The 20,334-nt window shown below is 35.6% G+C and overlaps 1 protein-coding gene across 1 annotated transcript in view; it reads right to left on the reverse strand.

The window, feature by feature from the left end:
• Positions 1–8,790, reverse strand: part of LOC149529122 (Survival protein SurE-like phosphatase/nucleotidase) — a 35,115-nt gene extending 26,325 nt beyond the window's left edge. Inside the window, exon 1 of the mRNA XM_089811341.1 lies at positions 8,190–8,790. Within this exon, the coding sequence (XP_089667467.1) occupies positions 8,190–8,506 (317 nt within the window). The 5' untranslated portion in view covers positions 8,507–8,790. The remainder of the gene's footprint in view (positions 1–8,189) is intronic.
• Between the last annotated feature and the right edge of the window lie 11,544 nt (positions 8,791–20,334).

Raw genomic sequence — 20,334 nt, forward strand, 5'->3', positions numbered from 1 at the left:
ATAACCAGAAGGATGATGTCACTGTCAGTAGTCTTGATGTACAGATTTGAGTCTGAAGAACTCCTCTTGAAGCCTTGATCACTGAGGTACGTATCAATCTTGATGTACCATGCCCGAGGGGCCTGCTTCAAACCATAGAGAGCTTTTACCAATCTGAGAACCTGATGGTCTTTACCAACAACCTTGAAACCAGGAGGCTGCGTCATGTAGACCTCTTCATGGAGATCACCATTCAGGAAAGCACTCTTTACATCCATCTGATGGACCTTCCAGCCAAACTGTGCTGCCATGGCTAGGACTAATCTGATGGTGCTCATCTTTGCAGTAGGAGCAAAGGTCTCCTCATAATCAATGCCCTGACGCTGAGAAAAGCCCTTTGCCACTAAACGAGCTTTGTACTTATCCAAAGTACCATCTGATTTGTCTTTGATTTTGTAGACCCATTTGCAGCTAATGGGTTTCTTCCCTGGGGGAAGATCAGAAAGGACCCAAGTGTTGTTCTTCAGCAGGCTCTGGTGTTCAGATTGCATGGCCTGTTCCCACTCTGGAATTCCTTTAGCCTCGGAATATGTTTGAGGTTCAAACACGCTGTGAATGTTGGCCATAAGAGCAAAGTTAACAGAATCTATAGTTTTGCTCTTTTTCCGAGTAGTTCTCCCATCAATGAGCTCATCATCATGAAGATCAGCAAGTGTCTTAGCCCACCACTTAGGCCGGAGAGGAGAATGACCAACAGTAGTACTAGGAGATGCTTGATCAACGGGATCCTGATCAGAAGAATCTGGATCAAACTCAGGTGAAGCATCTTCAAAACGAGGTGATCCTGCAGGAGAAGCCGGAGGTGGCTGTACAGGTATCACTGGCAGGATTGGAGCTGTAGGAGCTACTGGAGCCCTCCCATCAGGTGGACCTAATGGAAGCCGAACTCCCAAATCATGAACCTGCATAGGCTGGTCTGCTGGATCAGGAACAGGAGAAACAGGCATGAATGGTCCTTGCTGCTCATCAAAGACTACATCGCGGCTGTATATGAGACGAGATGTCTCAACATCAATAAGGCGGTAAGCTTTGTGAAGACTGCTATATCCAGCAAGCATCAGTTTCTAACTCTTGGCATCCAACTTGGTGCGTGAAGCATCAGGGATCCAAACAAAAGCAAGAGAGCCAAAAACCTTCAGGTGACTGATTCTGGGCTTGCGACCTGACCAGGCCTGTTCCGGAGTTTTACCTTTGACCGCCACTGTGGGTGACCGGTTCAACAGATAAACTGCAGTGTTAACTGCTTCTGCCCAAAAACGCTTCGGAACATGTCTGTGTTCGAGCATGGAACAAGCCATCTCGATGATTGTCCTGTTCCGACATTCAACTACAGTGTTCTGTTGTGGCGTGTGGGGTGTGGTGAACTGGCGTTGGATGCCATGTGTATCCAAGAAGCTGGAGAAAACATTAGAACAAAATTCCCCGCCATTGTCTGATCTAAGAGTAATAATAGATTTCCCAGACTCTTTTTCAACTAAGGGTTTAAACTTCTGAAATACAATAAATGCATCGGATTTCTTTTTAAGGAAATACACCCACATTTTTCTACTGAAATCATCTACAAACAACAGAAAATACCTGTACCCAAGAACAGAAGGAGTGGTCATAGGGCCGCAGATATCAGCATGAACAAGCTGAAGTACTTGAGAAGCTCGCCAAGAATCGCCACTGGGGAAAGGTGTGCGATGTTGCTTCCCAGCCTGACATGCGTCACAAACTCCAAGGTGTTGGGTTTGAATCTCTGGCAAACCAAGAACAAGCTCATCCCAAGCAAGTTGTGAGAGATAATGCACATTTAAGTGCCCATATCACTGATGCCAAAGTGTGCTGATGGAAGATCGCCGAGCAGCCATAGCTAAATCCTGAGAATCACCAGAATTAGTAAGTCTGAAAAGACCATGATCCTCAAGACCAACTGCAATAGTAGACTTAGTTGCCCGATCAGTGATGGTGCACTGATGTGAGCTGAAGGTGACTGCCAAGTGTGGAGAATGTCGCAGCAACTGACTGACCGAGAGTAGATTTAGTTCCATCCCTGGAACGTAGTACATATCAAGGAATATGAGCTTCCTCCCAACAGACTGAATTTGAATGTTGCCTTTACCAACAACCGTGTACTCTTCTCCACCACCAAAGATAACAGAATCTGAATAAGGCTGGTAGTCAATAAACCAGTCTCTGCGGTGAGTGAAATGTCGAGAGGCACCTAAATCAATGTACCAGGCAGATGACTGCACATGATCTGCAGGTCTTTTAGCCATGAAGGCATAAAAGGCAGATTCCGCCTGCTCAGTGTGCTCTGCACTATTCGCTTTGGGTTGCGAACCTGATTGCTTAGACTGGGCAGCTAAGCGTTTCCGACATGCAACCTTCATGTGACCATACTTGTGGCAATAGTTGCATTGAATGTTCTTCTTTTTGGTACCATCGGATGCTGGAGCAGAAGACTTCTGCTGAGATGGTTGCTGAAACTTGCCCTTATCCTTCTGAAAGGATTTTGCAGCAAAGGCTTGCTCAATGGAGGTGGAACTGGAGCTGCTACCGAACTGTTGTTTCCACCGATCTTGCTGAAGTAGCAGGGTGCAGAGATCAGTGAACTTTAGATCAACACCAGTAGATGTGATGTTGAGAGTCTCGATAAAATGCTCATAGGAATTTGGTAAACTCCGAAGAGTGATTACCACAATATCCTCTTCCTCCATCTTGCGACCGATGGCAAGTAATTGATCACAGATTTCCTAAATCCGATTCAGGTGTGCCTGGAGCGAGGTGCGCTCATCCATGACAATAGAAAATAGAGTGTTTTTCAGAAAGAAGGCTCTGCTCTTGTCGGAAGTCTCATGAAGACCTTTTAGATGTGTCCAGATTTCGGCAGCTGTCTTGCCGGATGGAATCTGAGAAAGCTGGTCATCAGCTACGGAGAGTTTGAGAAGCATTACTGCCTCTCGATTGTTCAGATCCCATGTATCTTGATCAGGACCTGGAGAAGTCGGACACTGCTTAACACCCAGAACAAGTTGATCGATGTTTCGATATTCGAAGATTGCGATGATGCGTTGCTTCCAGGTTCCATAATTGTGACCATTGAATTTGGAATTATGCTCAAGCAGAATATTTGTCAGAGATGCCATGGCACGTTTTTCAATGAAAAACTGTGAAAATCTGTGAAGGCACGTTCTTCGAGGCAAAAATACGGAAGACCCAGAAGAATCAGAGAATGACTCAAAAGAGAGCTCGAAAAACCCAAATGGAATCTGCTGTCGTTTTTTGAATCCGCTGGCTCGAAAATCGAGGCACCCAGAAAAACGGACGACAACCCAGTTGAGCTCTCGAAAAACCCACCAAGAATCTGCAAACAAAAAAAAATTTCGACCCCAAAAATTAGGGTTTCGAGCAAAATAGCAGTCGGTGGCCAAAAAGGTCAAAAACAGAAAAAATGGTGTTTTGCAGGGCAAAAAATGGCCGATTTGGATAAATGAACACCCGAAAAAGGAAGATATGCTGTCAAAGAGGGGCGTGAATGCTTCAGCAGTGATCTTCGGCGTTCGAAATAGTCGTTTTCTGCAGGCATTTTGCGGGTCCAGAAAATCACGTCGTTTTCTACATATATTTGTTCAGATTTGCGCTGCCATGTGATGCGATTGCATGAGGAGACAAGGTCGCCAATGGAGGAAGGATGCTTGCAGGCCGCAAATCTCAAAAAAAAACACCAGGAAAAGAAATCCGCAATTTCAAAAAAACGCCCAGAAAAATATCCGCAGGTCTGCCAAAAAAAATCCGCGAGTTTAAAAAAATCTCAGACAAAAAACTATTCTGAAAATCTCAGGGTTTTTAGATTAGGAAGCAAGGTTCACATAATAGTTTCGAAAATTGGCTCTGATAATTTCAAGAAAGAAATTATAATTTTCGAAAAAATTAAGAAAGATGCTGTGATACCATATTACGAGGTAATTGGTAAATACTTGCTTATTAATAACAGAGACCGAAAGGTCAATTTATACAAAAGGAAGAGACGATGTTTCCTTAGGAAACGATCGTAAAGAATAGAAACATTCTATTCCAAAGAAAGCAAAAAACGAAAGCAAACTAAAGCTAAAGATATTTACAAGATAACCATTAACTAATAATAGACGTCTTATCTATTATTGTAATATAGACCATCTCCAAATGCAGGACAAAATCACCACTTCCAGCAAATAGGGAAACGTGTGTTGCAATAATGCATAACAACAATAAATGCTAGTGAAGTAATAATAAATAGTTAATTATGGTGCATCTAGAAATGTGCGTACTACATGGGTTATGTATTCTTAGGACACTTGTATATTGTATGAGTGTCATGCACCTATTAAAACGGTAATATTTGCCCTTCTAAACAATGGCCTTGCTTTGAGGAATATAGTGAAATATGAATGCGGCGAATGCCGGCGTTATCGGCAGCAATCAGCATTACACACTGAATCAATGAATTAGAAAAAGATGAAATCAAAGGACTGTCATCCAAGTCAGCATCAATGCAACAGTTGCATGTTAGAAACACCGAATTAATAGTTGTTATTAACCCTTAATGAAGCAACAACAATTCATTAAGAGGCCATGTACGAACTTAAGGGATGTTACTCTTGGAAGGGTGGTGACCATCAAAGAGACACAAACCCTCACTACTCATGAAGGATATATAAAGTTTGGTATTAAAAAGAGTGCATTGAAGAAGGAGAAAAGCATCAAAATGCTGAGTAAACAGAAAGAATATACTTTCAGCATATAAAGTTATCTGTAGAGCCAATATTTGTCTGTTGTATGCTGTGTATAATAATAATAGATTGAATGATATGTAGTGAACTAGCATCTGATGAAGACTATTCTAATTTGTTGTTGATATATACAGTAAATGTTCTTTATTGTGGATATTTATACTAAATGTTCTTTGCTGTTGACATTAATATTAAATGTTCTCATCTAGCTTTATATCTGCCAGTGTTTGTTATGATATGCATGTCAATTCCCTTTAATGATTCTTATCCATTGGGCAGAAGGGAGACATTGTACATATGAAGGAGCACAAGTAGCTAGGAAGCCATGCCAACAGAGACACCCCAAATGGGACTGGGAGGCCAGATGAAGTGTGTCATTCTGTGCTCTTGGGCTGGGTGGAATGGCTCAAGTAACCTTGTATAGTCTCCCAACTGGTGCTCCATAATGATGATAAGCTGGATAGATAGAACATCAAAATGAATCACATATGTACATCTTGAGTCTTATGGTAGTAAGTCAGAATTCTATTTTTGTACTATTGGCTTATATGTTTATTTGTCTCATGATACTAATCTGGTTGCAGGATCTATGTCAGGATAAGAAAGTGACAATTCCCATTGCAAAACAACATCCAGACCCTAAAAGATAACTTTAGGGTAAATTAAGTGCCAGTGGGGGACATTACAATTGGTATAAGCAACAGAAAAATCTAGAACATTGTCAACTAGAGGTGAGTCAGAGACATTTAAGACAAAACTACAGTCCACATGATTTGCATTGCCACCACCAATATAAACAAGCAAAACAGGATGTTCTAATATAGAGAGAGAGGCAAAAATAAAAAAGGACGAGTAAATAGGGAGTTAGGAAGAAGATGGTTTGGAATGGAACAAATACTAGCAGAATAAAAAATAGAGGAACAATCAGCTAAAGGAGGGTACATGGGCATAGAAGCTAGAGGACAAGCAAGTGCTGGATCGTTGAATACAGAGAAAAGAGATGTGGATCCATAAAGACAGAATGATTCATGGAGACTGTGATTCCCAGAAGTTAATAAAAAGAAGTACCAACAAAGAAAACAAAGCTAGGGTATTCGAGTGTTGACTTGTGCTTGTCATCTCGTAATTGCAGATGCCAAACATATTATGGTGGAGAAAGAACAGGTAGTCAAGTTTTTCATGTTGAATGAAGTAGAGAGTAAAATCACAAGGGAAAATAATGTCCATGATAACTCAGGTAATTACCCAAGTGTAACTACCATATTATGCAGGAACATCTAATAAGATTGCAATGATCCTAGGGATAAACAATGTTGATGTGAAACCTGATCAAGCCTCCAAAGGAGCTTCTTACCTTGAGGTTATGTAGAGGAATGCATCTAATCAATTGTTTGTGTGGTTCACCTTGAATTGGTAGATCGGGAGGATATGACTATAAAGTACACTTCAATCTGATGAAAATAGCCTCAAAGAATACAATAACTAAGCTCAAAATCTTCTGAGGCCAAAAATTAAATTTTCAGGCTTCAGAGACCTTAATTTGTGTCATGACTAAGCAGATGGAGTTTCAACCATCCCTACAAATTTGGAATTATATTAAGCTTGTAGACAATTAGGACATTTCTTTTGATCAGGAAAGAGAAACATCCACCTGCTACATTTCAAAGCATGCAGGAATGCACAATGAAGATTAGAAATTAGAACACTGCTTGTCTAAGAAAACATCTTTTCTGTAAAATGTGGTCGGGATCTAAAACCAGCCGCATACAGCATGGCCCACATTACTTGAAATTAAGTCATTATCATGCCTATCAATTCACATTGCAACTAGCCAGCTCTCTAAAATGAGATTAGTTAATGTTAGGCGTAAACAAAGTTGTGTTTCAGATTTCAGCCATCCCAGAGCATCACCTGTGTATTGGATTTTAGCAATCTCTACAGTTATATTCAAGAATGAAAGAAAAAAGAAGATTGCATCCTAAGACCACAGTAATGTCAAGAAATGAAAAGCAAAAGGAGAGCACAGAACTTTCATGCCTCGGTAACTTTAACTGATGGCATATGTGACCCAATTGGATTTTAAACATCCCTATATATACATCTTGTTTATATGACCTAAAGCATAAAATTGAAGTTTCTTTCTGATTTAAGAACAGCCAAAAATAGGAGATATTTATATTTTATTATTAGTTCAATTCAAACAACATTGCGTTCAAACACTAATATGGTCTTGATTTATGTCACACAGAAGGCCATAAGATTGCCAGCTCCCAAAATATCTTCAGAACTTGAAGTAAAAAGGATGGAAAGTGCTCATAATAGTAGCCAATTTTTAAAATGAGGTCTGACTAAAAGTTGCGGCAATAATCTTATTTTATTAAACAACATATGCTCAATAATAGTACACAAGATCCAATCATAAGATGACACATAGGATGAATAACAATTGAAGAGCGATATTCACAAGTTTAGAGACCCCTTAATCTTTTAATCCATTTCAGTGTATTTTGAAATATGCTAAAGCAATTTAATTAGAAATGTTTCTCCTCTAATTGAGTACAATAATCTAAAGTAGCAGTTTTTTCATTAGGTAATATCTTATTACTTGCACTTTTCCGTATCAATTGAAATTCATATGAATTCCTTATCCGATCCTAAACATAGCTAGCTCGGCGACCAGGTCCCTTCCCTTTTGTTCACAGACCACAGCAACCTTAGTTTACCAAGGATGGGATATCCCTCAGACTCACAAAAATAACTTCGAAGACGGAGAAAACCAAATGCACTATGTTATCAGATTGCAGTTAACTTAATGTTTTCCACTCATAAACAGACTGCATTGACACATCCGTTATAAGATTTTCGGACTCTTAAAGTAAATAAAAAATCAGGCCACAGTGACCTTATCTTATGTAAGAAATGGGCTGATTGGAATACATTCATCCTCAGAAATACATCCTTGCTACTATGAACTTCAGTACATAACATTTAATAGTTTTTTTCTGAAAAAAAAATGTATATGTTATTGGACCATAGTAGCCATAACTTGCATCAGAACGGCCATATTCCCCTGTAAATACCTTGTTTCTAAGGTGGCCCTAAGTGCATACATTTTGCTGACCATTTTCAAATTTGTACAGAGCAAGGATAGAGAGAAAACTCACTTTACAGATTGGATTTCAACCATCCACTTTAATTTTTCATCAATCCAAGCAGAGCAACAGGTGGGTAGAGAACAAGTTTACCAGATTTGATTTCAACCATCCCTATGAAACAGCTTCTTGCTACTGTGACTCCCAGTAAACACTATTTAATGTTCTTATTTAAATCCATGATGAATAACAAAAGGGGCAACGCATAGTGAACAACAAAAGGGGTAAGGCATAGATGACTCACTCATCAGGAGCACAAACATTCACATTGCATCTTCCTCCATTGACAAGTGCCTCAACTAGGTATCTTAGACCAGGAGCATCAATACCATCCCCGTTCGTAACAAGCAGGGTAGGCCTCAAATCCTCCTCCTCCTCCTCCTTGCTCACTTCCTTGTTCACTGCATCCCCAGCATCAACTATTTTTTCATTGTCCTCACAACCAACGGGTTCCTTCTTCTTCTGTTGCTGCTGCCTGTTCTTCAGGACTTCACTTAAATTCGACAAGAAAACAGGAGGCGGCGGCATAATCCTGCTCTCAATAGAATTACCACTAGCCATGAAAAGGAATCTTCCGAGCTCTCTTGCTTGATTAGAACAGAACCCAAGTTGCAAATCTGAATTTCGTCCACACCCAAATCATTCAACTTCGAATATATTAATTCTTTTGAAATGGTTTCGGATCCGTGCACTCGAATTAAAGCTATTAAATCTGCATACGAAGTCCAGTAAGATTGGAGTGGTAGAGAAAAAGCTGCATCCGAAAGAAAAAGCTGTTCCTCATAAAGGCAGAAATGGGGGCTCAATTATGCGGACAACCACATGATCAAAATCCCCAAGAAAACAATTTTGGAACATTCAGTCCACATGGAAAAAAAGGGAAGATTTGTGACTGTTCAGTTATATTTTTGAAGGCATTAGTTTAATGAAAAATAGTAAGGAATCTATTCATTGTTTATTGCAAAAAACTTGAAATTTTCTAAGGTTTCGTGAGATAATTGATGCAAAATTTTAGGGAGTCATGAAGAAAATTTATAAAGATGAGGTCATATGGATTCCTTGCTTAGTCGAGATATGTGAAAATGTCATTGCCCAACCTAAAGGTCAAGGGTTTAGGTGGCAAGTTGCAACCTATATTCTAGATTGCCACGTGGTCAATGTATGACTATGTTTCAGTTACGTGGCAAATTGGTACGAGTTTTGATAACTATAGGAGGGAAAATAAACCACCTCCCAATGTACATTAATTAGGTTTAGAAAGATAATGATGAGGTGAGATTGGAATTTTTCAATGATTTTGAATGTATTTTGTTAAGTTGGAATTTTATTATTCATTTTTTTTTTTATGATATGTGTTTATTTATTTTTTATTTGTTCAAAGAAATTTGAAATATTTATTTTTAAATTGTTTAAAGAAATTTGAAATGAAGAGTTTTTTTGGTTTTTTTGGGGCCACAATTATAATTATAATAGGTGAGTGACATTTTTTAGTGGTATTATTAACAATTTTATATTTTAATAACAATTACAATTGTGATGTGAATATGAGGATTTAACTGTGAGATTTTTGAGTCAAACTCATTGACCCATGTTTCATGAGTAGTGATTCAACATGAATCCATCTCTCATGAGAATAAATGGAACACTGAGCACTCATTGGATCTGGGTGAACCACTGAGATCCACCCAGATCCAATGAGTGCTCAGTGTTCCATTTATTCTCATGAGAGATGGATTCATGTTGAATCACTACTCATGAAACATGGGTCAATGAGTTTGACTCAAAAATCTCACAGTTAAATCCTGATATTCACATCACAATTTGACTTGTTGCGGAAATTATCTCCTACTTATCAACAATTACAATGTCAAAAGAATCTTAAGTTATTTTTATTTTGGATGTTTGTGTGTAATTTGATTTTTTTCTTGTATAATTGTAATCTTATTTTCAATATGTATGTATTTTAAAACTTTGAAGATTAGTATCGTTACCATAATAATTTTAAGGAGCATTTCAAGAAGTGGCTTATGGTATAAGTTAAAAAGTAAAACTTTCTCAACTCTTAGATATGTACATCTTGTTGTTTTATGAATATCTAAAGATACACGAGTGTATCAAAATATAATAAATTCTATTATAATTTTTTAATGTATCAAAATATAAGATTATAGAGATAAGATGGGGCTAAATACTTGGGAATGTGTATGATGGGGTGAGTAAAGGCTAGGGAATTGAATCTAACTTTGCACAAGATTGTGTCATTTGTCAATGCTTATATGTACCAATATACTTCCTCAAAATGGGCACAAAACTAACTGGAAATCGTATGGTAATGCAAATTTCATCATTATATCTTGTCATTGTTTTTAGCTCATGTAAGTACTACAGTAATTGTGTATCTCAAAGTATGTTGCATTCTCAGACATACAAGTAAAGTAAATATTCAAACATCAAATGACATGAAAGTGGGTTCAAATATGGACCCTATTGAATGTGATTGTGTTAGTTTTTCATTTGGTATGCACACTCCATCAAAACTTATAAGCTAACTAAAAAGCATGTCATAAGTAGAATATGTCTCACTGGTGAAGATTAAGTACAACACAATAATTTGTTGACTTTCTAAGGAATACAAAAAAATATAAGATGACAATGGTGTGTTTGATTTGGTGAGCATGAGGTGATAGTTCAAATGGGGTGTAAGGCATGTCATTTAATGAAATTTCATTTAGTCGTAATTATTAATGTTTTTAACACTCAATACTGCCTAAAAGTTCAACATGGAAATCGTAGTGACAAATATGACCACACTTATTTTCTTGTAGTCATTTTTTGTATGTAATTGAGTGAGGAACATAGTTTATAAAGGTTTTTAAAAAAATAGATACAAAGTTGAGCACATAACCATGTCAATTAATAGTAGTGAATACATCATAAGCATGTGTGACATATAGAATCACAAGGTGTGATAAGAACATGTGGTCTAGAGAAAGGATTAGAAGGTCAAGATACTTCTAACATGAGAAAATTATAAAAAATGACATGATGTTATGACAGACAATTGTGGAAAAACATAAGGTGTTGGGATAGGTATATGCTCTTAATATGACATGAAAGAGTATGACCACAAAATGGTGGATCTAGGACAATAAATCTCCAGTGAATGTAAGAAGAAAAGAGGAAAGTTATTGGGGGAGAAGCATGATAACCTTGCATGTATAAGGAATCTATTGTAAAACACAACAAAGGGGAACCATAAGACCCAAAAAAGTGGCTATGAAAGAATGGAATGTGATAAAAAGTAGTGCATGATATCCTTGAATATATGAAGGTAACCATGAAGGTTTAAAATTTAGAGAGAAAATGTATGTGCCTCTAGTGCAATGTAGAATGGTAATCTTAAATACAATATGGGAAGGCACAAGACCTAGGTAAAGTAAAATTGACTTCAAAGATATGGTATGATAATGCAAATTTAGTTTTGCAAGCTCTAAAGGTATGTTATAGAAAGATAAAATAACAAACACCTAGTAGAGAGTGTGACTATCAATAGAGATTCAACATGTTAACGTTATGAAGTGTGATGTATTTATTTAGACTAGATATGTAAGCTTTAACATGCATGGTGTATCCATTTAAGTTGTATATATGAGTTTGGATAAGTGCATGTAGTAATGTAAGACCAATGTTGAAGATCTTGTAAGCACGATGTGTAATATAAACAATACAATTATAATGATAGATGATAATAAGATATGGAGCTCGTTAAGAAATAAATACCATAGCTCTAATGGGAAACATAAAACATAGGAAATGTATGATAAACATGAGAATATATAACAAGTGCATAAAATGGAAGTGTAATAGGCATTGTAAGCAAGCCAAATGGTAAAAATAATAAATGTAGAAACCAAGAATGGTAAAAGATGAAAGTAGATCAATTCAAATGAAAGGGAGGTGAAAGAAAAAGGCAAAAGTATATTCAGTAAATATATGAAAAAGGATATGAAATACATAAGAAATAATGCAGATGAAATGAAGAAAATGTAAACCTAAACAACCACACAAGAGGACAACTGATAGCATAAATAGATATAGAAGGTGAAATGAGAATGAAATACACTTATTTTATCAAATGATTGTAGTATCTTAAGAAAGTTGTCCAACGTAAAATGACTAAGTACTATTAAATGTTGGCTTGTAATGATCCATTTTAATCTTTGTTGCTTTTTCCTTTATTTACAAATTTGATAAAATAATACATGATGAGATTAAGTATTTTATAGTATTCAATCCACTATGTCACCTAAATAATACACCAAAATTCAACAAAAGATTGAATCATGTAACATAAAAATGGTGGTTATTTAGATGTAACAATCTAAACTACAAAATAGTGCATTTAGACATCTCGGATGAAATCCTAGAATGTGCATATTCTTAATGGATAACATGAGTATTAAATAGAATTTATATAATTTATAGATGTTATATTGGCATGCCAATTTAATAAGAAACTTGCCAAGTAATGCAGATTTTAAATCATCTAACACATAATGGATCATACTTATATGCTATAACGTCTCATTATAAAATATAGTAAATGAATACAAGTATAGGAAAATGTAGTATTTGAATTTATGTTTCTCACAAATAATTGGTCATGTGAAATTTCATCATATTCAATATCATTATTATGTATCTTGATATTGTGTGTATGGTGTAGAAATGGATCAATGTATATTTATAACTAACTATAACTAATTGTGACCAATAGATTTTCATTATCATTAAACACTACAACTATGATTGTTTTGTTGCTAATGAAGTTCCATGCCCTATGCTTAAAACTTGTGCAAGCTTTTGTAATAATATTTAACTTAGAAATAGTCATACAAAAAAAGTGTTCAAAGTTATAATTGCTAAATGCTCAAGCATATTATATGATTAAGATGTTTGTTGGGATTCAATTAATGAATGAGATAAAGTGTAAGAAAATTATAATTGTTGATCCTCATTGTTATAATTGTTGATTCAATTAATACTAATTGTTGATCCTCATTTTTATATGACATAATAGTAGGGATATGAGATATAAATCTCTCTCTTTAAATAATAACAAGAGTCAATCTCAAGGTTCTCTAATCAGATCACAACAATGTTGAAGCGCGGTTGAAGATTTTTTGATTTCACAAAGAGACCTTCCCTAGTTCGAAAATGTTAAGGTTGGAAACAAATGACCTAATAACCTTTTTTGCATATTTTAAGAAAGTATTAATATGCATGTAATTGAATTCTAAATATTTTAGCTTGTATCATGAAAACTAAAGTCGGACCACAATTTTTCGTTAAATACATACATACATACACGTATAATGGGTTTCATTGATCAAATCTATTGTTTAAAATCACATTACTTAAATTAAATCTAATAGACATCAACCATGATATTTTTATCTTGCATACAAAATAATAGATTTAATCAATGAAACCCGCAATCCCATAACATAGATGTATTGTCTTAAAATGAAAGCACTTCCATGTTAAAGAGTGTTTAGCCCTCTGAGTAAGTAGTACGGGGTCATGTTAAGCACCTTGAATGGGTCTTTGCATGTTTTCCCCCTATTCTACTTCTCTCTCTCTCTCTCTATTTCCAACCTAGTTTTGACAACTTTCTCTATGAAACTAAGGACTTTGACTTTATGGGTCAAGGACAACCTTTTAAGTCAAGGTTGATCTCAACCTTGACCTAGGTCAAGAATCACCTTGACCTTGACCCTAGGTCCATTTTTCAATTTCTAAGAGTTTTGAGACATCAGACTTTAGAAAGTTTCATTTTCCTACTTCTGGGTCAGCTGTTTCAAGTTTTGGAATGGTAGACTCTTAAATTACATTTAATCTAGGTCCATTTCTAGGGGTTAGGGTTGATTGGGATTCAATGCTCCCATTTCAGCCTTCTCTAGGAGTTTGTGCCCTAGATCTCTATACAAGGAAGCCTTCTTCCCTCATTTTAGCATCTACTTTCCATCCATTATTCATGAGTGCATCCATCTACTATGAAGTGAAGATCTACTATCTATCAAGCATTTAAGCATTCAAGTGTTCAATCATCCAATTCATCAAGGAAGTCCATTGTTAGCTATTGAAGGATTCAATCTCTATGAAGCCTCTTATTGAAGATTTCCCCATCCACATTCACTCAAGCCTTTTCCTATGCAAAGATACATTCAAGATTGGTGTTGAAGATCTAATGCCATTGATTTGAGACATCTTACATACATTTCTACATTCATTTGTAGCTTCCATACTTGTGAATTCAAGGATTTGAATCCTCCACAAGGATTTTTATATAAGCAAGGTTAATAGTTTCATTTACTTTGTTTATATATATTGCAATTTCAATTACATTTCAAGATTGATTCCAAACTAGGGTTTAACCAAGGAAAATGCCCCATCCAAACAAACAAACCATTTTTCTTGCAGATACAAGTTTGGAACAGTGAATTAAAGAGTAGATTTGGATACCCTTTTCGTCAAATTTGTAGGATTCATGAACAAAAATTTTGTCAGAGCAGTGTAGGTCAAGGTCAACTTTTTAGGGTATAATTGTGCCCTACGGTAAGATTGTGCCCCACTATCAAGGTCAAGGTCGACCTCCCTTCAAAAGGATAAAAGTTTTCTAGGTTTGCTTTGTCTCGACATTTTCGGTCTGAAACAGGTTGCAGAGATCCCTGAAATTGTACACATACATCAGAAATCAACATTTTACAGATTTGTCCTACTTCAAGGTAAGTATTTGTCTTCTATTTATTTTAGATTTCAAGTACTTACTTCTCAAATAGCAAGACCACAAGATCTATTCCTTTCTTCATAGTTTCCATTGCTTGATCCATTTGTGCATTGATCACTTCCTTGTGGTTAATCAATTTAGATCATTCATTTTTTAGAAATTGGGTTGAGGATAGGTCCTATTTTCTTTCTATTCAATAGATAACTGACAATTTATGTTATTTAGATGCAATCTTCAAAGGAAACTTTCATGAAATCTATAACTTCTCACAATTTATCAAAATCACAAAGTCATACTAGACATGCACGCATGTGAGATGAATCATTCCTCAAGCATAAATAATTTAGATCATTGTCACTAATTTGCCACAACAAGTAGAAGAGATCACAACAAACACCAACTAGTTTAATCACAAGAATTTTCACATTAAATATACATTTAATTGTTATAGTTGAAAATTAATTTTCAAATATAACATAAAAATCACGCCACGATTGTAACATCCAATGAAAATGTATTCTATTGCAAAAAAATTAACCCTCTTTACAATATCTTGATGAGTTTATATGGTTGTTACAACTCAAAAATATGAAACCCGTATCTAGGGTTTCCAGATGTCTATTCTAAGTGAGATACAAATAAAACTCTAGTTTTGCTAGTGAAAACTATCCCTTGTTGAATCTACTACACTCTTAACTCTTTTTTTCTATGTAATATTTTTTTATTTTATTAATAACATAAAGTTTATATACATAAGTAACTTATCATAATAACTTTCATGAGAATTTGTGCTCTTGATTACATCATCAATCATTACAGATCCTACCAAAATACATTCTTAGCCAACATTACAATTAGTATTTGTTTCCACATGAATAAGTACCTTCTTCATTAAAATTTCACATTCTTGGTGGACATCACACATGGAAATTCCTGTTGCATTACAATTTTCTTGAACATGCATTTACCCTTACTAGTCTTTGCAACACCATTCCTTCGAGTAGTGACAGAAAACTCCACTAATTCTCCTTCAATAAACCAGACACCAAAAGTATGTTTGCATGCATTTGCCTTCTTTATAGGTACACACATCACTCATTGCAGACATCACAAAATTTTCTTCTCAAACCAACCCAAGTCTTAGATAACTAATTGTTAAACTTGACGATTATCATAGCAAAACATTCAAAATCTATTTACATGAAAGCATTTGGCAGACATCAGTGAATTTAAGAACACCAAAATAAATACCAACATGTGTTTAAACTCACTTAAGGGCTAGCCAAGAGATATCATCTCATCTTAGCAATGGAGGAATGGATCCCCCAATTCTCTCAGCCAATAACACATTTAAATTGCATTTCTCACTCCAGGACTTGTCTTCTCTGACCTTTTGTGGGTCCTCCACCCTAGCCTTTAGTTGTTCCTGCAAATATGCATCATCCTTTGACTGCCACTTTTCCCACTCCTTTATGGATTTTACCTCCTAGTATAGAATGTGTTTTATGATCAATAATTTAAGTGGGTACTAGCCCTCCCACACTTACTTGAACCTCAGGTGCCTCTTTCTCTAAATGAGCCAACAAATAAAAGGTATGATTTTTGTACTTGGGATCTTTTCTATCATAGTTTCCTTTTCTCCATGCAACAAACCCCCTCCTACGATTTAAACTTCTAGCATTTCTTTCATTCCCATGATGTATTGGGTTGGTACAAGTTGTTTCATGATGAACCTCACTCTTTCTTTCTTTTCCCCAAGTTGTAGTACCCAAGCCATTATCATTGAATAAATATCAGTGTTGGTTATGTGCCTTTCTCCAATTGGAAAAAAATTCTCCAAGTAGTAACTCAATTACATGTGTGAGTCTCTTGTGCATGAATACAAATATTTGGTCTACTCTTCTCTTCTTTTCCACTCCATAGAAGGGATGATGTTTGTTGTCACATGTTAGTGTGAAAGAGGACTCAATGAAAACCTTGCCCTTGCCCATTATAATTCTAACTATGAGGGTTTTTCCTTTGAGTACAAGTTATTTGCAATGTGGGGTGGCATAGTTGGTGCCAATAAAGGCCAATTGCATCTCCATTAAATGTTGCATGTTACATACTACTCAACAAACATGTCACCTCACACCTTTATAATTATGTTTTGGGATGTCACACATCTTCTAGTCTATTCCAGGGGTATATTTCCTCATCTACCTATGGGATTAAGTCTCTAAGATTCTCCACAACTACTTCATTTGAATTTAGAGTTTAACCTAATTGGACATTCAATTAGCTTAAATGTTTCTCATTCTTTTAATGTGTGTAATTTTGAAATCCTTTAAAGATTTTAGGTATTGTCTTATGTAGGAGATGTAATTTTATAGGTGTCAAGCTTCCAATTAACCATTTATTATTGTGTTTATGATTGTAAGGGAGTCCCATTCTACATGTGATTGCTATTAAAGAAATCTCTGCTTCAGCAACATGATTAGTTCCATTTTGTAATATTTTACCTCCTAATACAATAAGGCCCTCATTGGCATCTCTAATGATAAAACATGTTCTTTAGCATCCTGGATTTCCTTTCAAGGCCCCATCAAAGTTGCATTTCCACCATCCTTGCATTTTTTTCCCACATAATAGACTCCCGTGAACTCTCAGCAAGATTAACCTCACTATTACTACACTCTTACTTTTATTTCTAATTATTCCAACTCAAAAAATATGACTTTTGAAGCAAAAATATGCCCTAAAATTTTAGTTGAACTAAAATTTGGTTGTTGCACTTCTTGACATTTCCAATCAATTTTTTTGTCATTCAAATGCATGAAGCAATTATTGTAGATGTCACTCAACCATACAATTCCTTGTAAATACCAAAAATGACCTCCCAGCTGAAGATCAAACACCAAAAATACAAATTTATAGGTAAAAATAGGATTTGACATTTTTCTTTTCTTATTTTTTTCCTTATTTTCTAGCTAATGACTATAATGGATGAAAGAATTATTAAATCCAAAAATAATGATTAATGAAGAAGAGTGCTAATGTTGCTACTATATATTTAAAAATCCTCAAGGAAGTTATCAATGGTTGTGTTTGCATTGTCAAAAGATGGAAGCTTCGTAAACTTGAGGTGAGTTTATTGATTTTTCTAGAAGCTTTTCAAGTGTGTCCCTACCTTATGGATGTATTCAATATCTACCATGATTTTCCTTAATTTCTTTAGTCACATACATATATTCAACATCTTCTTTAACATTTATGCTAGCCAACATTCCTTGGAATTGTTGCGTAATATTATTATTGGAGTAAGTTTTTTCCTTCTTTTCATCTTGGTACAAATCACAGTTGAGAGATTAAAAGAATTCTTCAAATTTTTGCACTTGGGCCATCACTTCTTCCTTCTTAGCATCAATCATACTATGCCTTTTCTTGTATTCCTTTACCGTGAGCTTGATCAGTTTGATCTAGCTACCTAGTCTATCAATCTCTCCTTCTTCTAATACTATTGCCTCAATCAAATTTTTATCTCCTTATTTCCTCATTTTTCCAAGTTAGCCAAAAAATTTCCCCATGTCTCCATGTTTCTTTCACTTCTTTCTTCCCCCATGAAATCATGTAAATGAGGGTAGTGACATATTGATAATAGTACGAGAATGAGTAGAAAATAATTTGAATTGTCTCCTTTACAAATTCCTCCAATTCATGTATCCAGGCTACATAAGCCTTGAATAATGAATCTACCTATTTAGGGACTGCTATCTTTTCTAGTGTTGCTTCTGGATTGTTTGGGTTATTGGGACCCATAACTTGTGCAATGTAATACTTCAAAACTTATTTTTTTCTCTACAAGATTCTTTAGATTGGTCTCGTCTTAGTCCATGTGTATAAATAATGAAGTAGCGCCTAATACAACCAAGGTTTTTCCACCTTCCCTTGTTGATACCCCGAGGTCTAGTTCTTCCATCAAGAAATCTTTTAAAGTTACCTCTTCAACAAACTTATCTACATATGGGACCACATCTTGTACTTTATAGTGTTCTCTTCTATCTTTAATCACATATGAGATTCTTTGGGCCTTCCTACTAGACTCCCCTATGTGAAATGCTTGGCCAATTCAAGAAAATTTGGGACCATCCAAATATCTATGCAACATTTTCTTGTGAGTTGTATGGCCTTAGAAAGCCAAGTTTTCTTAGTCATCATAGAAAGAGGTAGCCTCGTTCTATTTCCTCTCATTGTTGTTCCTCTACCTATTCCTATTCTAGGGTAGCCTATGTATATTTTGAAGGAGGAGATAACTAGATTCCTTTGCCTATTGTTTTGTGTCTTATTCTTGTACCTATTCTAAGTCATTGCCCTTGAGCTCCTTAGTGTGTTATTTATTTTTACTTGTCTCTTGTTGTGGATTTTGTCACCCCTTCATTTACAATCTCTTGGATATCTCCCCCTTGTTCTGTTTCCATTTTTGGGGATATCTCTACCTCTATTTCAGGTGGTACTTATACCTCTAGAGGTGTTAAGATCTTAAGTTCCAAAGGAAATTATTTCCCTATAGGATTATTATCTCGATTGCATCTTCTTCCATCCTCATCACAAAAAGTTGATTCTTATTTAATGGTGAAAATAGGGGAGGTTAACGAACTGAATAATATAAATTGTGTGAGGTGAAATCATTAACTATCCATTTCTACACTAACATTCAATACAAGAGAAAGAGGGGATTCCAAACACAACTCTTAATACAATCCAAGTTATATTGTAAAAATCCAAAGGGACAAAGGGATGAAGTTGTGAGGTTTTCAAACCATCGTGGAGACCCCCTCTCTTGTTCTTAGTTTAAGGGGTAGACAAATTTTGGCAATGATTGAATTTTTTGCAAGCCTTCCAACAGTCAAGTTGAACAAGGAAAAATGACAAATTTTTGTTAAGTGTCAAAAAAATGGGATAAAGGGAAAAATTTGACTATGTGTGGAAAATTTGAAATTTGATGAAAATTGGCTTTAAAAGTATTTAAAAAGAAAAAAAAAGGGAAAAAAAAGGTAAAATTTGGAAAACTATAAAAAATTGAAAATAATAATAAAAGAATTGAGCCAAAAATACATGTACTTGCCCAAGTGCACAACAACTTCCGCACAATGCATGTACTTGGTTAAGTACATGGTGGTGTGCACTTCACTAAACATGTATATGCTCAAGTGCATGGTGACTACCACATGTTGCTTGCACTTTCCTACGTCACCCTTGAATTCCACCATGCACTTGCCTAAGTCATCGTTGATTTCCACCATACACTTGCGTAAGTTACCTTTGATTTCCACCATGCCCTTGCTTAAATCCCTAGTGGTTTCAACTTCTTTTTTTGATGGTTTTGCCTAAGTACCTAGTGGTTTCCACTTTTTGTTTGATGGTTTTGCCTAAGTTCCTTGTGGTTTCCATTTCAAGATAAATAGGAGATCTCAATTACAAAACCACCTTACCTCTCCTTGAGTTTAATGAGACGCTTTGAAATTTTAAAACTTATTGGGAGATTGTGAAACATGATCAAGTTTCAAATATATAAATAACACTAAAAAAAATGAGAGAGAAAGTGACAAAAATTAAAAGA

Source organism: Cupressus sempervirens, chromosome 11 (assembly GCF_028749045.1).
Source record: "Cupressus sempervirens isolate cs-2001-9-10 chromosome 11, ASM2874904v1, whole genome shotgun sequence".
NCBI classification, from domain to species: domain Eukaryota; kingdom Viridiplantae; phylum Streptophyta; class Pinopsida; order Cupressales; family Cupressaceae; genus Cupressus; species Cupressus sempervirens.